Source organism: Mytilus edulis, chromosome 6 (genome assembly GCF_963676685.1).
Source record: "Mytilus edulis chromosome 6, xbMytEdul2.2, whole genome shotgun sequence".
Lineage (NCBI taxonomy): Eukaryota > Metazoa > Mollusca > Bivalvia > Mytilida > Mytilidae > Mytilus > Mytilus edulis.
In genome coordinates this window covers 15,316,023-15,335,350 of record NC_092349.1, presented here as the reverse complement: position 1 = coordinate 15,335,350, position 19,328 = coordinate 15,316,023, and the positions used below count along the sequence as shown (strand labels likewise).

Here is a 19,328-nt window from a genome sequence, read left to right as displayed (position 1 = left end):
ACTATAATTACCATTCTAACAAGTTTTTTCTTTGGATGAATTTGACCTTTGACCTGTGCAGGGACTACAGTTGCTGTTCCATTTTTCTTTCTAAGTTTGATTTCATTTTGATTTACTTTCCATAACATTCCCATCAGTTCTTTCTCAAAGCGAAATTTTCTACAAATATTCAAAAACATGATCTTTCATTAACTCTTTTTTTCCTGAACTACAAGTTTTTTTTAAATTGAAGTTACTTTCGATTCATTTTTATGTTGACTTCAATTTTGTAGATTGAGGAAAAATTGCATTGTAAAAAATTTTGATTTTGGGATTTTATCAGAGTCTGCACACAAGCTTACACTGTTACTTCATTAAACCAGATTCTGAGACATATTGTTTTATATGTATCTGATTAAACCTTTATGAAATTCATAATTTCACCTTTACCCAAGAAATCCACAAGATTCCCAATAATCAAAATGATCATCCATGTAGTACCAGTACATGATTAAAAAAAGTGTCAATTTAACTAAATGCTATTACATGTATATATGCTTACAGATTAAAACATGGAATATCTCAATGATTATTATAAGTATCGGAAATGTTTGACTATACCTATATAATATGATAACTGTGATACATATCGTAAGGACTAATATAACACCAACACAGGAACCAGCTATTACTGCTGACTTGTCATCTTCTGAAATAAATAGGCCACTGGTTTAATAGGTTATTCTAAATATGGCAAAGATATTGTGACGATAATCAGAGGTGGATTTAGGGGGAGGTTCAAGGGGACCCGACCCCCCCCCTTTTTTTGGGAAAATTTTTGGATAGTTATATATAGAATCACTGGAGCGTGACGGGAGCTGGATCCCCTCTCAGTGGGCCCTGACTTATGAAAATTTCTGGTTCCGCAACTGATAATAATATGTTGCAAGCCAACTAACTTGAAGTTTCCTTGGAATAAAAAGAACTGTAAATTTGATGTGAGTTATACCTGATGTTCAGTGGTTGTCTTTTGTTGATGTGGTTCATAATTATTGTTTCTCGTTTTTCTATATATAGATGAGACCATTTGTTTTCCTACTGGAATGGTTTTACACTTGTCAATTTGGGACTCTTTATAGCTTGCTCTTTGGTGTGATCGAGCCATTTAGGCTCCATGTTGAAGACCATACTTTGACCTATAATGGTTTACTTTTATAAATTGTGACTTGGATGGAGAGTCTCATTGGCACTTATACAACATCTTCTTATACTCATTATAAGGCCTACAAAATTAAATGTGCTTACTTGAAAACAGGGGAAAAGTTATATATCTCATAGCTACATGTATGTATGTTTAACATGTGTGTTGAATTGTGTGAAAACTCCAATTACCATGAGTAAACAGTATACATAACATTTGTATCAAAAAAATGTGGTGGGGTTGCATGCATTATTGATATGTGCTGAATAGTCACTGTAGACTTAAGTCTTTTTCTGACAGTGCGTCAAATGGTGAATGAACTAACAAATAAAGGAGGAACAAAGGAGGAACAAAGGAATGAACCAATCAATGAACAAGCAAATTAATGAAAGTGTAAATTCTTTCAAATGATAGTAAACTTTGAAAGCAAAACATGTGGTTGTTGTTGGTTCATGTATGTCATAATTGTTCTTTGGTAATTTGTTTTGTTATAAATTAGACCATTAGTTTTTCTCATTTGAATAGGGTCATATTTTCTGTAACATATATGCAATACATACTTTCCTTCGTGCAGTGACCTCCAGAAAATCCACAATGTGGTGTATCTGAGGGTCTCTGTCCACCAGTCCAGACTACGGCAATAGTCTCACGATAATCTGTCAGGTTAGTTATATTGGCCACAATCTGATGACTGCCGTGCTGAAAATGTGTCACATGATACTTTCTAATGGCTTTGTTATCGACAAATCTCTCTATAAAGCCAGAATAACCTGAAATAAAGATGAAAATACTATGGTACTCAGTATGGATGAGTAAAATATTTGACAATGAAGGTTGCCAATGGTCTATCTGCTTGTCTTGTCTGCATTTAATCTAAGAGAGAGACAATCAGGAGCTCTTCTATCTGAGGAATAGATTACCTACAATAGTTGTACAGTGAAACCTTTTTAAACTGAACCTCTACAGGACTTAAGATTTTTTTCGGTTTTGGCCGATGTGTAGTTTTATCAGGATCACAATGCATACAATTTGATATGACTGTGCTTAAGAACATGTTTGGTTTATGCAGGATTCAGTTTAGCCAGGTTTCACTGTATTTGGCAAAACCATTGGAATTTTGGCTCTTCATTTGCTCTTCAATTTTTTATTGAACTTTTTTCATTTTGATTCAAATGTCACTGGTTGGTGTGTCTTTTGTAGAAGAAACATGTGACAGGCATACAACATTTTAAGCCTATTGCCCAATAATGCAGAAAATGATGCAAAAATGACTTAAATGATTAAACAATACAGAATTAAATGACACCCTGCCCTAAGCCAGACCCTATATCTCTAATGTTTATGCCTTTCAATAAGATTGAAAGTTATATCTCAGTGGCGGATCCAGGGGTTGGAACCCCCCCTCCCCCTTTTATTTTTTTTGACTTTAAATGCATTTGAATTGGGACATGTAGTTGGAACCCCCCCCCCCCCCATTTGCCCTGGGTTAGGAACACCCCCTCCCCCTTTTTTAAAATGGCTGGATCCGCCCCTGTACCTACTATGCTAGAAAGTTCAAACTCAAAATGCAGTACAACAAAAAGCATAGTGTTCATACAAGTTATAGGTACCTGAATAGTTTTTACTAATGGTGACTGGATTGTGATGGCTAAACATATCAATGGCATCATATAGATACGCAGAAAAATCATCTATCTGTAGAATACAACAAACAAAAGACATCAAGTCAACACCTAATTGAATTAGTAGGACCACATAATTGTAATATTTGTTTAGCACTTAAAAACTATTGTGACAGCACAACTTTTTTTCTAAAGGTTATCTTAAGACTATATCATGTTAAAACGTTTGTTCCTTAAATTGTTAGGTATATCTAAAAACTATATATATAGTTACCGGTAAATAAAAAAAATATTATAAAACAGGTATAGCAAATAATTTAGTGGATTTCTAATTTTAGGTAATTTATTTTCTGTATTTTTTTTAGGGCGTTAATTTATTAAATAATAAGAATGTGTCCTTGGTACACGGATGCCCTGGTAGCACATTCATTTTCTATGTTTAGTGGACTGTGACTTTGGGGTCAAAACTTTAATTTGGCTATAAAATTAGAAAGATCATATCATATGGAACATGTGTACTTAATTTCAAGTTGATTGGACTTCAATTTTATCCAAAACTACCTTGGCCAAAAACTTGAAGCTGAAGCAAAACAGACAGACATACGAATCAACAGACAGAAAAATTGACGCACAGGCAAGAAAACATAATGCCCCTCCACTATCATAAACAATAAACATTAACAGGAATAACCTTTTACCTGGTTATTCAGAGGTACAGACAGATTTGCTGGTTTCAGGAAATTTTTACAGTCATTCTCAAACTTTGAATATGTTGTTGACACAGGGCCAACTTCTAACAACGAGCTAAATATATCATCCTGGGTGCTGGTATGGTTTAGTCCTGCTCCAAAGGTCAGATGGATGAATATGTACTGTCCACTACTGGTCAGTCCTTTATCAAAGGCCACTTTCATAAAATCATCTATGTACTTTTCAGGAAAGGATAGAATAAAAACTGAAAAATAATAATAAGAAACAGAATTAAATTTTACATAACATAAATTTGCAGTGGTGTAGCTTGCATGTATGTTCAGACGCTCAAGCATCTACATCATTTTGACCAAAAAAAAATAAAATAAATAATTAATTATATGATTGCATATGTTCACAGCAGATACACACGGAGGTATCTCCCCCAAAGGGTGAGGACATGAGAATGGCGTCCAATCAATTCCGAAGCATTAGGCCAATTAAAATTAATTGATAGATTTTCATCCCCGCCCGCCCCTTTGAAATCGCCCCGCCCCGAATTTTTTTAATTTTATAAAATTTACGATTTCCGGATTTTATTCATTCCCGTTACCGGTAACCGTTAAAATTTCGTTTCATTCAATGCTTCCTGTTTCAAATTTCGGTTTTGTACCTCGAGTAAATCTAACCAAAATGATTAAGTCGACCTTTCCGCTGCTCTATGATGACAACATCATCTTCCGAGAGTAAAGATTGATAACGAGAATGACATGAAATATTGGTGTTACGAGAAAAACGCTGTTTCCAAGACTGCAAATCGCGGTATGTCACAAATTTCTGTGATTAGAAAACTGCGGACTTTTTTATTTATGCAATGACTTTGTCTCAGGAAATTTAAACTCTAAATGATACCCAAAGCACAAGATTCGTGGAAACCATTGATACAGAAAACATGACTGAATTATATTGAAACACAAGCACGAACTTGTCAGATTTATGACCGTTTATTGAATTTAAAAAGTCGACTAACATACGCATTTTATTTATGCAAGCCCTTTGATTTTACCCATGGCTGTCTTTTTATGTTGACAAACAGCAAATGTCCCAATACACCCAGAAAGACTCATTGAAGAACAACTTTTTTTTATTATTAAGTTCATGTTTTACATGATGATTATATTTTCATCTTGCATATAAAGTACCAACCCTATTATTTTCAACACTCTCTGAGTTTTCATTTTATTCTGTACTCATAATAATTGTGTTGCATACCAATGCATTTGCTTCATTTTATGGTAATACAAACCATTGTTTAGAAACCCAAATACATTTTGTGTAGGTAGTCTAACTGAAGAGAATAGTCTCACACGTTTTTTTTTTGTTAAGTTTTTAAAGCTGCAATTAGATATATTTATTTAAGGATTTGAAATATTTTGTAAGATTTCTCATACTTGTGTATACATAATATAAGCTTAATATTACACTTGCATATATAAAGAACTCGTCACAAAAGGGTTTCATATGAAATAGAATTTAAAAAATAAAATCCTCCCACCCGCCCCATTATTTTCAAAAATTTGGATGAAAATCTACTAATTAATTTTAATTGGCCTTATGCATGGTTTTAGGATGGTTTAGTTTATGTAAACAAGATGGATACATTGCAGAAAAGTGCTTTCGACTTTTCGTAAAAGTCTACAATGTAGTGTGCAGTAGGCTGCGGCATGCACAGAGGATGATGATATGCAGACCTGTAGACTTGTTTGGTCTAAAATTAAGGCAAGCAAAGCGATGACATAGTAACCTTACTAATAAACCATCATATCCTGATATCGTTTCCTGTGACATAAAAGACGACGTGATAAAAACTCTACTAGTATTTACTGTAATGGAGTGTTATAATTCCTTGGCTTATAAATACCCCTTTCTATAAATGTTCAAATATCTAATTTTATTTTCAATAAAATAACAGAGTTCCAATGTCCCTGCATTGCACATATTTTATCTATCCAAGATGCAATGGCAATAACTAAAAAAGCACTTTTTTCTTAACATTTTTTTTAATATCTCAACATGCTCAAGAGAAAAAGCTTCATCTAGCAAACGGAATAGGACTTCCATTATTATTTATGTTTCCACAGGGCATATTTGGTTAAAAATATTTGATCAGGACTTATTTTCGTTAGTGTCAAAGTCATTGCTGATATAAGTTTCACAAAAATCTTGCAAGAATTGTACACACATTACAGCATTAACAAGACAGGACGGACGCCCGATATTTCCATGTCCCCTGTAATGCGTTAAGACAAGTAATCAAACAACCCATGGGTTAGATCAAATTCAGGGAAAGTGGGTTCACTTTGGTTCCTATATATATTTCGAAGTTCCATATACATAAGTGCCGCTGTAATGGGTCCATTTTTGAGATGTCAAATACAAGATTCGTTGTGAAACTCTCATCAAATATTTCTGAAGTACAAATTTATGCATACAGGGAAAATCTTCCGCAAAAATAATTTTCTGTATAGAATGGTCCCAAAAATATTTCCCCTCACTCCGCTCGCAACAGTTTTGCATCCAAATCAGTTTAACCCTGGCTACGCCACTGATTTGTCATACTTTAATCAAGTTTTTTTTTTCATCCCATCCAATTGATTTAAAGTTGCCATCATACCTTTGATAATTTCTGATTTAATCAATGTTTAATGTTTTAGTTTATTTTTATTTTATATTTAAATTTTAATGTCATCATTATATATTGCTGTTATGACATGTAAATTGTCGTGCCTTTGGCCCTCTTATTTTGCTTTAATAAAGTTAAAATATTAGAAGTGTAAAAGGGGCAGTGTAGTAGCCAGGGGGCAAGTTTTGGCCCCCACCTCCTTTCTCAGACAAAATTTTATTTTGTTTACTTAAAATTAATGGAAAATAAAAATGAAAGACGACAAATGACTAACTCTAGATCCTATACTGACTGCAAGACATCATTGAAGTATTATGTTCCCAGTGTTCCTCTAGTGAAGACCCGGAGCAGGGACTTTCTATACTATATTTTCTATAGTATAGAAAGTCCCTGCCCGGAGTGAAGAGAACTTTAGGCTTCCTGAGGGCCCTCATGGGGTTTTTGATTATGTGATTACTTGGCCGTTTTTTTAATGATTATTTGATTATTAAGCCAAATATTTCATGATTATTTGATTACCTAGGACTGTATTTTTAGTTTATGATTATTTGATTACTAAAGATAAGCAAATATTTAATGATTATGTGATTATATTGGCAAAAAAATGGTGATTATGTGATTACTAGCACCCCCCCCCCCCCCATGAGGGGCCTCCTTCCTGTACTGGAAATCAACTACTAGTATAAATAAATAAGATGTAGATCTATACGCATTTTTGTGTGTTGCTTGTCACTGTCAGAAGTTGAACACCATTTACTTTTAAGTCCTCTTCTATGCCACTGCATACATATTGTATTGATTTTATCAAATCAGCATATATACGATTCTATACAGATGTTGAATTTAGGCTACCAAAATTACCAAGACCTATAGTACACATGAAACCAATATACATATCGATACCTGGAATTAACAAACAGTTGAAAAATATAAATCCTAACAAAGCAACAGGACCAGATCTGATACCTTGCAGAGTCCTGAAAGAGACAGCAGAACAAATAGCACCGTACTTGGAGGTTATATTTAATAAATCTATCAAATTAGGAACAGTACCATCAGACTGGCTCATCGGTAATGTCATCCCGATCTTTAAAAAGGGCGATAAAACAGATCCAGCAAATTATCGTCCTGTCTCCCTTACATCTGTCCCTTGCAAAATTATGGAACACATAATCTTTAGTAGTATTATGAACTACCTGGACAACAATAATCTCCTGTCATCATACCAGTATGGATTCAGGAAAAAACACTCGTGTGAACAACAGCTCATAAACACCACAGAAGATCTAGCTAGAATAAGAGATAACAAAAGCCAGGCAGATATACTGATACTGGACTTCAGTAAGGCCTTCGATACCGTGCCACATCGCCATCTTGTACACAAACTTAGGAAAAAGGGTATTGATAAGTACACAGTAAACTGGATAGATAACTGGCTCCAAAATAGAAAACAGACAGTACTCCTAGATGGCTTTAAATCACAACCAGCTACCGTAAGATCCGGAGTCCCTCAAGGAACCGTACTTGGCCCACTTCTATTTCTCCTATACATCAATGACATTGGGGATAATTTAACAACTGGCACCAGCATAAGACTCTTTGCAGATGATTGCCTACTTTACAGAGACATCAAAACTCATAATGATACAGAAATATTACAGAAAGACTTAACTGAACTAGAAAAATGGTCTATCGATTGGAAAATGTCATTCAATCCAAAGAAATGCTACGTTTTACAGACATCGCATAACATCCGTAATAGAATTATAAGACCATACTTCTTACATTCTACAAAATTGGAACTTAAAGAACATAACCCATACCTAGGGGTGGAGCTGGACAGCAAGCTCAATTGGAACCATCACATAACCTCAAAAGTTAACAAAGCTTCACAACAACTGAATTTTGTAAGAAGAAATTTATATAGATGCCCTCAAGAAATTAAACAACACGCTTATATTGCTCTGGTAAGACCACACCTGGAATACAGCAGTTCAGTATGGGACCCCCATTGGAAGAAGGACATAAAACGTATAGAAATGGTACAACACAGGGCGGCAAGATTTGTAACCAAGAACTACAATTACCAACCCGGCTCTATGACCGCAATTCTACAATCTTTAAATTGGCCTACCCTTGAAACGAGAAGAACAGCAAATCGATTAATATTATTTCAGAAAATACTGTACCACCAAGTAGCCACTGAAATTCCCCAATACTACCTCATCAACAACAGGAAAACACGTCATAGTCACACAGTCAGCATCATGCAGCCACAATGCAACACCTCTGAATACGAGTACAACTTCTACCCACGAACAATCCGAGACTGGAACCATCTACCAGGAAACATTGCAACTGACACCGACTCGGACTCTTTCAAGGAAAACCTCTGGTCACACTTCCATCCTGAGACCAGAGTCACAGTGATGCTGTAAAGATCATCCTTGTTTTTATCCTGCACAGACCACAATTTTAAACTTGTATATATTTATTTACTTTTCGGTTTTGTTGATCACAAATTGTACAGCACCTACACTTGATGACACAGCATCAGCGTGATGGTATTTTTCCGTTGCTGATTAACGAAAGAAGAGCATACTTTAATATTCTAACACGAAACATACAAACCGGAAATATCTTTTATAAATGCAAAATCAGAACGGTGAAACAAATCCGGAATTTTATCCATGCCGGCGAGTGTGTCTTGGAGTCTGAGACTATAAATTTATTATATGCATGTCTCTGGTTATACCTCTTATGTGGCCTTTTAAGTCGTAGATGGCACTCTCAATTTCTCCTCTTGTGAAACTTGAAATAACTTTTTCACGTCTAATGTTAATACTGGACCTTGGAAAGGTTGAATTCATCACTCTGGAGAAAGTTTGTCTAATCTCATCGGAGCTACTTATGATTCCTACAAAAAGTAAAAATCTATTTTAAAAATTGTTGGGCTGTATACAGAAAAATATGAAAAGAATAGTTGATGGATTAACACTGACTGCTGTTAAAAATATTATATAGACACCTATAAGGTTAACAGGCTTGAGTTCAACTGCGGAAAAGGGTACAACTTTCGCCGCTTATTACAAGATTTTAACAATTAATTAAACATTAAAAAAAATCCATTAACAGTCTTATATCTCAATGCTTATTGTTTTGTTTTTGTTTATAATTTTATGTTGATGAATTTTATGTTAAAAATTTCTTTTTAATTTATTCATAACTTTTTTTTAAGACTAAGCAAAGAGCTAGCCACATTGCATAGAACATAAAGACGGAGCTTGACATTTGTCTATTTTTGAGACTTCATGCATATTGTCACATAAAATTCATTTGCTCATTTGTGTCACTGGCTTGCTATCACATTGGTGCCCCCTCTCACTTCTCCTATAGCTGATATACATTTATTAAAACAAAACTATTAAAGAACTTTCAAAAGAAATGTCTTCTACCAAAGAAATACACACAGATTTAATGCGTCAAGAAAGTTATATTATAATCTAACTATCCGTACTCCATAAACTTGGTAACTAATTTATTTTTCTCTGGTTACCTTTACGTCTTACTATCAGCGGATTCACAAAGATACTTGAAAAAGACAAGAAATGTTTGATTTTCATTATCAATATCAAAACAATTGTGACATACTGTATATTTACATTTTATCACCTAATCAATTTCATACTGATCAGTTTCAAAGTCATAGCCATGTTTGATTGACAGTGTTTAATTTTTAAATGACTGAAATTGATAAATGTTGGGGATAAGCAGTGTAGTTTTTTGGAAGACCTCCAACTTTTAAAATTTTGAACCTAAGGTTAGAAATAAAATTTAGAATAGTCCTATTTTTATCAAACACAAACTTTAAAATATATTATCAAATTCTAACATACTGAAAATGTAAAAAAAAAAAATACAACACCGAAAAATAATGTATATATTTTAAGATTCACGTTTTATGACTACATTAGTGAGTCTAATATTTCTGGAAGAATCCGTTTGCGCCACAGAAAATACGTCATTTATCGCGACATCTCATTTGCCTCAATGTTATATTTACGCCACTACTTTTAAAAATATTGACAGTCTTAAGCGCCAAAATTAAAGTATACAATTGCGCCAATTATTTAAAAAAAAAAAGAAAGTTGGAGACATCCGTTTGCGCCAAAATATGTGTCCTTTTGCGCCACTACTTTTTCTTCAATGCGACGTTTGCGCCACCTGTTTTAAAATTACATAGTATCATTTGCGCCACAAATAAAAACAAACGATTGCACCATTTGAAAGAAAATGGCTTCCCTCCTACTTTTGCCGGGCTTGGGAGCGGTAGTTTACACGAAAAATGTTTTATTTTCTGAAACATGTCCGTGCTACGCAATTTAATTTATGTATAGTAGCTTGTTGCTTCGTTGTATTGTCCAACTTTACAAACATTAAAGGATGGCATGCATAACATATTTAAAAAAAAGAAGATATGGTATGATTGCTAATGAGACAACTCTACACAAGAGACCAAAATGACACAGAAATTAACAACTATAGGTAACCTTACGATCTTCAACAATGAGCAAAGCCCATACCTCAAAGTCAGCTATAAAGGCCTCAAATGATAATGTAAAACAATACAAAGACAAAGTGTTCTTCTCTCTCTGTACATGAGCATTTCAAGATATTCTCCTCTTGAAATAGCCCCGCACATGTGATACTTTAAAGCCAAAAATAAGAAATATACATATTAATCAGTAACATGTTGTACTATGCAGAATATGTGTAAAGGTAAATTGGCGCAAATGAGTTCCGAATATTGGCGCAATTGATATACGTTGGAAGAAAACAAATTGGCGCAAATGATACCCTTGAATAACAGTAATTGGCGCAAAAAGACTGCTGCCCCAAAAATAGTCTTAATAATTATGCGGTACCGGTATGACCTTTGCTCGTTGTTGAAGACAATACAGTGACCTGTAGTTGTTTTAAATATCTGTGTCATTTGGTCTCTCATTGGCATGCACTCATATAACATCTTTTTTATATTAAATGCATGGTATTTTTATTAATTGTTATTGGCTTTAAACTAGATGAAGTGTATGACTACCTAAAAAGGTTAGATCTTTTACACCCAGCACAGTCTGGGTTTCGACAAGAACACTCTTGCCAAACTGCCCTTATCAATATCATAGATAAATGGATACAGGATATGAATGATGGTAATATCAACTTAGCAGTCCTGTTGGATTTTAAGAAAGCTTTTGATGTAGTAGATCATGACATTCTCTGTAAAAAACTTGAAATTTATGGATTTGATAATACTGCTGTTTCTTTTTTTAAATCATATTTGAATGAAAGAACTCAACAAGTACAAATTGGTAATGCTCATTCTGAAAAACTTTATATCAAGTATGGTGTTCCCCAAGGCTCCATATTAGGCCCCCTTCTGTTTATATTATACACAAACGACCTTCCTATTTATATGCAAAATTGTTGCACTGATTTATATGCCGATGATTCAACTTTACATCTTTCTGGTAATTGTTATCAAACTCTACAGTCAAAGGTACAAGAAGATTTACATGGTGTAGAGGAATGGTGCAATGATAACAATATGTTCATCAATAAAAATAAAACAAAATATATGATTATTGGAACGAAGCAAAGAGCAATGCCACATTACAATGAGAGGTGTTTAACTATTAACAATCAAGTGATACAATCTTCCACATGTGAAAGTCTTTTAGGCATTAAAATTGACCCTTCCCTCACATGGACAAACCAAATTGATGTGATCTGCTCAAAAATATCATCTAGACTATATCTACTATTAAAGATTAAAAAATTTCTAAATCTAGACTGCAGAAAATTATTCTATAATGGTTATATCCTGCCACTAATTGATTATTGTTGTATAGTGTGGAGTAGTTGTAGCAGTGAGGGTTTAAAAAGGATATTAAAATTACAAAAGAGGGCTGCTAGATTAATACTAGAAACAGACCCATTCGCTCCTTCTGCACCCTTATTCAAACATTTAAACTGGATGACAGTTGAACAGAGAATAAAATATCATAAGTTAGTGATGACATTTAAGTGCATTAAAAATGATGCCCCATCATATCTTACTAACAAGTTTCATTATGTTTCAGACAGAAATCCATACCCCTTGAGAAATGCTGTTCAAGGAAACCTCATACTCCCTAAACCAAAAACAGAATTGTTCACAAAATCTTTTATGTATTCTGGACCATTCTTGTGGAATAATTTGCCAATACCGTTAAGAAATATTACAAATGTAAATTCTTTCAAATACAAAATAACAGATCATTTATTGAAATCAACCTAGCTATATCAATAATATTAAAAACTGATCATGTCATCATGTTTATTTTTTTCATCACATTTTATCAAGTTGTATTAAACATTATTATCATACTTGACTTTTTATACTAATGTATGCAATGTATATGTTTGCATTTTGTTTGATTTCTCATGATGAGGGCCTCAGGGAAGATTAGTTATATAGCTAACTGTGTAACCCTCTTAAAATAAAGTATTGTTGTTGTTGTTGTTGTTGTTGTTGTAGATGTCGGTATCTGTGAGTACTCCCAGATCTGTACCTAGTGTTTTGTTGTTGTTGTTATGCTTTACAAGTACCTGTCCGAGCCCACTTAGTTTTTTCTTAGTTGTATTTCTATTTGCAACCATTTGCAACCATCTAATGGGTTAGCCTTGTCAGCTTCGTTTATAGTTTGTTGTACCATTACACCACTGTCCCAAATTAGTGGAGGGTTGGGCTTTCGCTTAATACAGGGTTAAACTTAACCCCGCCATATTCTGCATGTGCTTGTAACAAGTAAGGAGCCTGTTACTCAGTGGTTGTCGTTTGTTGATGTGTTACATATATGTAATTCGTTCATTATTTTAAACATAAATTAGAGCGTTGGTTTTCTCGTTTGAATTGTTCTACATTTGTCATTTCCGGTCCTCTTATATATATAGCTGACTGTGGGATATGGGCTTTGCTTTCTTACTTTTTATATGACTGTTTGATCGTGTATGAGACCAGCAGCTGACATTGTTTTTTGCTGCAGTACTTGCTTACATAGTTCTTACATGATTTATTTTGGAAAATCTGTTTTTTTTTTCCTTAGTTGAATTAAAAACCGACCGATGGCTGGTTATCTTCCTGTATAAAACAACCCACTGGCGGAACCAACGTTAAGACTGGTAGCGCGATTAAAAACAATGAGTTTCAGTATGGATTTCAAATAACGGATGGCGTCAAATCGTAAAGACTTATGTTCAAGTCAACTATATAAAGAAACATAATTATATAACAAAGAATTAAGATTATGTGACAATAAAATTGAGGAACTTTACAAAACCAACAATTAGCAATAGTAACAATAAACTATGATTGATGTTTAGTGATTAGTGTCATTGTAATTATACATCTCCTTGGCAAGGACAGATAATAAAAAAAAGGAATATTGAAAAGATTGTCAATAAATGATGAAATCATTTACGGATTAAAGTAATAATTCAACTGAATTGCTTTGATTAAGCTCCTTCACTGAGTTTTTTTTTACATGTTTAATTTTAGAAACAGAAAGCAAACTGAAATTTTAGAAAGTTTTAACAACCAACGATTTCTGAATTTGAATTCTCAACTTATCTGTCAGAAAATATTAAGCACAAATTATGGACAATATCCTTCTTTATAAGTATCGTTAACATCGCCGTTAACGTTCATTTTTGAGTCCACTGCGCGCCCTACGTTATTTTCTATTCTTACAATGTAAGTAATCGTCATTACATTAAGTTAATGTAATGACGATTTCTTTAAGAATAGAAGACAACAATTAAATAAGCCAATATTAAATAATATTATAAAAAAAAATTGCGCTTTGTCGGCGACAACACAATGAATTTCTACATCAGAACCAACGCCCGTTCAAATACATTTGACCGTGATTGTCTGTAATTAAGGAAGTAAATTTATGAATTATAATCTGTTTTGAATAATAAAAAAAAGAGTATTGCATTACTTTCAAATAATTATAAAGGATGTACTTTTAAGGTGAAATTTTATGTGGCAAGCACTGTAGTCAATCCAAAAGTGTTTTCTTTGATTTCAGTAAGTTGTTTTGCTTATTTTATTAACTGACCTATATTGTTCCACCGATGGTACTTTAGAACAGTGACCAGTACTTTGGTTAGGTCCTGATAAGTACCAAATGTACTGATTAACGAGGTCTTAGATGCTGTATGAAGAGCTTCATCTGTTGGGGTCCATGTTAAAAATGGGATGTTCCACAGAGTAGCCATTTTTTCCACAAAAGTGATCGCTAAAATACAAAAAAATATATATGACGAAAATATATCAACTATGTAATCTGATCGGAGTTTTAAAGTTTGTTATAAAATAAACTATGCTTAAGAAATGCAAAATTATTACCGCATCCAAAATATCGTCTCTTTCCAGTGGCAATTCATTTTTTTTTACATTTTTACATTTCTTTCTCATACAACTCACTTTTAGTTAATTCGATCCCTGTTTATCTTATTGTTCAATTGTAATCGTCCTGATTATGTTTGAAATATTTGTCACTGTAATTGAAAATAACAACCGATTAACCAATTATTTTATCAAAAAGGTTGGTCAATCATTAACTGAATTTAGCTACCATAACTGTTAAAACAAAATGTATTATAGAGACAAGTGTTCCAACTAGTATACTGTGCACTTGGATTTTTTTTTCTCTCTCAGTTAAATGGTGTAAAAGTTGTTTGGGCTTTCGACATCAAAACATATACAAGATCATAACATATATTTTGTCTCATCATCCGTTGTGAATGATCGCAATTGGATTTATTTGTAAAAGATGAATTACATAACATGTTCTCTATGAAACTGATATTTGCATTGCATAATTATAAACATTAGAAAATGTAATATATCAAAACCCCAATGATTACTACAGTTGTTTACTTGCATAAGCCTGTCTCCTCCACCTTAGAATATTGCCCCTCCCCATTCCCACCACCCCCACAAACGATATTCCTGTAATATGCAGGGACGGATCCAGCCATTTTTAAAAGGGGTTACCAACCCAGGGTAAGGGGGATTCCAACTATATCATATATGTCCCATCAAAATGCATTAATCGTAAAAAAAAAGGGGGGTCCCAACCCTCGGACCCTGCCCCCTCCCCCTGAATTCACTACTAATATGTACTTACCGCCTTGACATACGGGTCCCACAATAATGTCCACATGACTTGTATTGAGATTGATGAACTGATTCAGTGCCTCGGCATCATTACATCGGCTGTCTCGCCATTCATAGCTCGCACTGGTTTGAGATACAGCTAACAAGAAAGCTTTTCCTGAAGTTTTAAAACTTGGAAGACTGATATTTGTCGAATTTTTGGGAATAAGAAATCCTATTTTAAATCCACGTGTAATGGATATGAGACACAAAACATAATAAAAGTTTTTTAGCGATAAGTTCATTGCTAATATCCACTAAAATGTGCAATCAGTGACACAATGATTATTTCGTGATGGTTCTAAATAAAGGCATAAAACTTTATAAATCAGCGGTATTTCCCTCTAGCAAAATATTTTCACAAGTATTCACAAGATTACCGAGACTTTTGTTTCAATTGCAATATTTGTAAAAACGTCTGCTACGGTAACTTCAATTGCAAACAACTTGTTTTAAATGGTTAACATAAGATAATCTAACTTCTCTCTACTTCTTTATTACATTCCATTGACACTATAAAGGATAAACCAAATCGCAAAAATTCCAGAGTCAGTCAATTTAAAATAAATTTGTGTATTCCACGGGTAAAGTAGATAATCTTTTATATCTCTTTTTATTTACACTGATTCCACGTCAAGTCATGTTGGCTTTTACATCATAACCTGGAATCCATGCTGAGCAGGATACCAGTAATGTCAATCTGAACGCACTACATCTTCTCGCGTGTTAAATTTAATCTATGATTACCAAAATTGGCTACGTATAAGGATACTTAACGATAAACAATGCCCAATTGTTTACTCAAATCAACAAAGGTATTGCATGTTTTCCTTTAATATTTGATAACATTTTTGTCTTAACAAAAGTCAGTCGTGGTTCTATTATCAGTTCTCTTGTCACTTCTCGTGTTTTAATAAGTTTGGTGTACCTGTAGTCCTATCTCGTTGACCAGTTTTATATAAATATGGAACATTCCAATGACCACAACAACAGTATTGTTAAATATTTATCGCAACACTTTTAAAAGCCTCTGTCCTCATTTTAAAAATACAAAAATTAACAACGACACTTTTGTATATTAATAAACAAGTACGTTTCTTTGGTGTAGATTTAGCTGAACTTCGATCCCATCGCAGTATTTCAGCGATGTGCAAAAATATCTTTTTAAGAATAAATATGCTATTTCTTAGCAACGTAGATAAAACACATCATCGATTTTGTTCTTAATCCAACAATTATCATCCATTTTAAATACGTAAACATGTAGATATATTATTATACTAAATAAGAAATAGCGAATCTTGTTATTCTATCTTTCACTTTCTCGTTCGAAGAAGTAGGACATTTAAATAAAATAAATGTGCGGTAATTAAATTATTATAATGTCAATGATACTGTTAACTTATCGAACTTCTGTGTAACATTTTTATTTATTATTGATTAAACTATTTAACTTTTAAATGAATTATCATGGTCAAAAAGGTTAGAATAGATCTCGTTGTTTATATGGATCCGTACTTAAGGCTCTAGAAGTTAAAATATCGAAATTAAAGATTTTTATTACAACGGGTAGTGATATTTCCAGTCTGGATACTCATTCTTAATATTCAACTGTTACCATTTATTATCATAGTTTCAATGAATATTTAACTTGACACAAGGTCCAATAGTAAACTTGTAAAACATAGATCTCATATAATGCGGATGTTTGGAAACTTTCCCCTGTATCTTTTTTTAAAACAAAAATAATCAAAAATGATAATTCTAAAAGTTTCCTTATATATCCAGATACAATCAGACTATCAGAGTTCAATCCGTTCACTTTTGAAAACTGTTCAGTAAAGGTTATGGTATAACCTGGCAACAATTTAAGCACTCACTTATTTAGAATATTTTAACTGTGGAACATAGAAATCAAATAATGTCTACCGTCTGCTTAAACAGCGTGTATACCTAAGATCTTTTAATGTTGTGTTTGTCGGTAATGACCCTGATATTGTGTTTGTCGGTACTGACCTTGATATTGTGTTTGTCGGTACTGACCTTGATATTGTGTTTGTCGGTACTGACCTTGATATTGTCGGTACTGACCTTGATATTGTGTTTGTCGGTATTGACCTTGATATTGTGTTTGTCGGTACTGACCTTGATATTGTGTTTGTCGGTACTGACCTTGATATTGTGTTTGTCGTTACTGACCTTGATATTGTGTTTGTCGGTACTGACTTTGATATTGTGTTTGTCGGTACTGACCTTGATATTGTATTAGTCGGTACTGACCTTGATATTGTGTTTGTCGGTACTGACCTTGATATTGTGGTAGTCGGTACTGACCTTGATATTGTGTTAGTCGGTACTGACCTTGATATTGTATTAGTCGTTACTGACCTTGATATTGTGTTTGTCGGTACTGACCTTGATATTGTGTGTGTCGGTACTGACCTTGATATTGTGTGTGTCGGTACTGACATTGATATTGTGTGTGTCGGTACTGACCTTGATATTGTGTGTGTCGGTACTGACCTTGATATTGTGTGTGTCGGTACTGATCTTGATATTGTGTGTGTCGGTACTGACCTTGATATTGTGTGTGTCGGTACTGACCTTGATATTGTGTTAATTGGTACTGATCTTGATATTGTGTTAGTCGGTACTGACCTTGATATTGTGTTAGTCGGTACTGACCTTGATATTGTGTTAATCGGTACTGACCTTGATATTGTGTTTGTCGGTACTGACCTTGATATTGTGTTAGTCGGTACTGACCTTGATATTGTGTTTGTCGGTACTGACCTTGATATTGTGTTTGTCGGTACTGACCTTGATATTTTGTTAATCGGTACAGACCTTGATATTGTGTTTGTCGGTACTGACCTTGATATTGTGTGTGTCGGTACTGACCTTGATATTGTGTGTGTCGGTACTGACCTTGATATTGTGTGTGTCGGTACTGACCTTGATATTGTGTGTGTCGGTACTGACCTTGATATTGTGTGTGTCGGTACTGACCTTGATATTGTGTTAGTCGGTACTGACCTTGATATTGTGTTTGTCGGTACTGACCTTGATATTGTGTTTGTCAGTACTGACCTTGATATTGTGTTTGTCGGTACTGACCTTTATATTGTGTTTGTCAGTACTGACCTTGATATTGTGTTGGATGAAGTAAAACATAGTTATTTGTATGTTGCTATGCAGTTTCTAGAATTATGGTCCTACATCTTGTTGATTCTTTGTACTTTTATTTTGACACTGCACAATGTCATGCTTTTCTCAGACTGTTTATTACAACATATACTAAATTTGCTTGAAGTGTACTGACTGATACTTTGGAGTTGAGGAACATGATTTAATTAGTTAGTTTTAATTTTCTCTGAACTTGCTTTCACAAGCTGTGAGTACTCGATCTTTAAATGGTACTGTGTGTCTTTTAATGTTACTTTATGTTTGTTTTGTATGCTTCATGCCAATCCAGAGGGCCAAGCCATTTCCCACTAATATTTACAGTTAGTTCTTGTGTCGTACTGGAATGGAGCTATTCTTTTTCTAGAGAGAGAGAGTGAGCTGTGCGCTCACAAAGATGCACATGCGTGAAACCGCTATAAACAGTAGGAATCTCTCCCAATGTTGAAGCTTGTAATTCAGTGGTTGTCATCGGTTGCTGTTTGTTATATTGCGCTTATACTCACGGTTTTGTAAAACACTAGGGCGTTGGTTTTCTCATTTGAGTTGTTTCACATATTTTCATGTCGATTACTTTCATACCTAACTAAACGCTTAGGATTTTGTTCATTGTTGAAGGTCGTACGTTGGTCCATAGTTGTTTGAATTAAGGTCATTTGGACTGCACGATGAGCTGCAAAACTCATATATATCTCCATGCGATTT

At 33.9% G+C, this 19,328-nt stretch overlaps 1 protein-coding gene across 4 annotated transcripts in view; it reads right to left on the bottom strand.

The window, feature by feature from the left end:
- LOC139527219 (atrial natriuretic peptide receptor 1-like) overlaps positions 1-16,810 on the bottom strand; it is a 38,411-nt gene extending 21,601 nt beyond the window's left edge. Inside the window, exons 1-8 of one of the 4 annotated variants that reach the window (XM_071322546.1) lie at positions 15,412-16,810; positions 14,338-14,517; positions 8,931-9,092; positions 3,501-3,757; positions 2,791-2,875; positions 1,741-1,950; positions 601-688; positions 12-159 (exon numbers count right to left, since the gene is read on the bottom strand). In XM_071322546.1, the coding sequence (XP_071178647.1) occupies positions 12-159; positions 601-688; positions 1,741-1,950; positions 2,791-2,875; positions 3,501-3,757; positions 8,931-9,092; positions 14,338-14,517; positions 15,412-15,685 (1,404 nt within the window). In that variant the 5' untranslated portion in view covers positions 15,686-16,810. Of the gene's footprint in view, positions 1-11; positions 160-600; positions 689-1,740; positions 1,951-2,790; positions 2,876-3,500; positions 3,758-6,449; positions 6,550-6,884; positions 6,993-8,930; positions 9,093-14,337; positions 14,518-15,411 lie in introns of those variants that run through there. The other 3 variants (XM_071322547.1, XM_071322548.1, XM_071322549.1) reach the window with 3 other exon arrangements.
- Between the last annotated feature and the right edge of the window lie 2,518 nt (positions 16,811-19,328).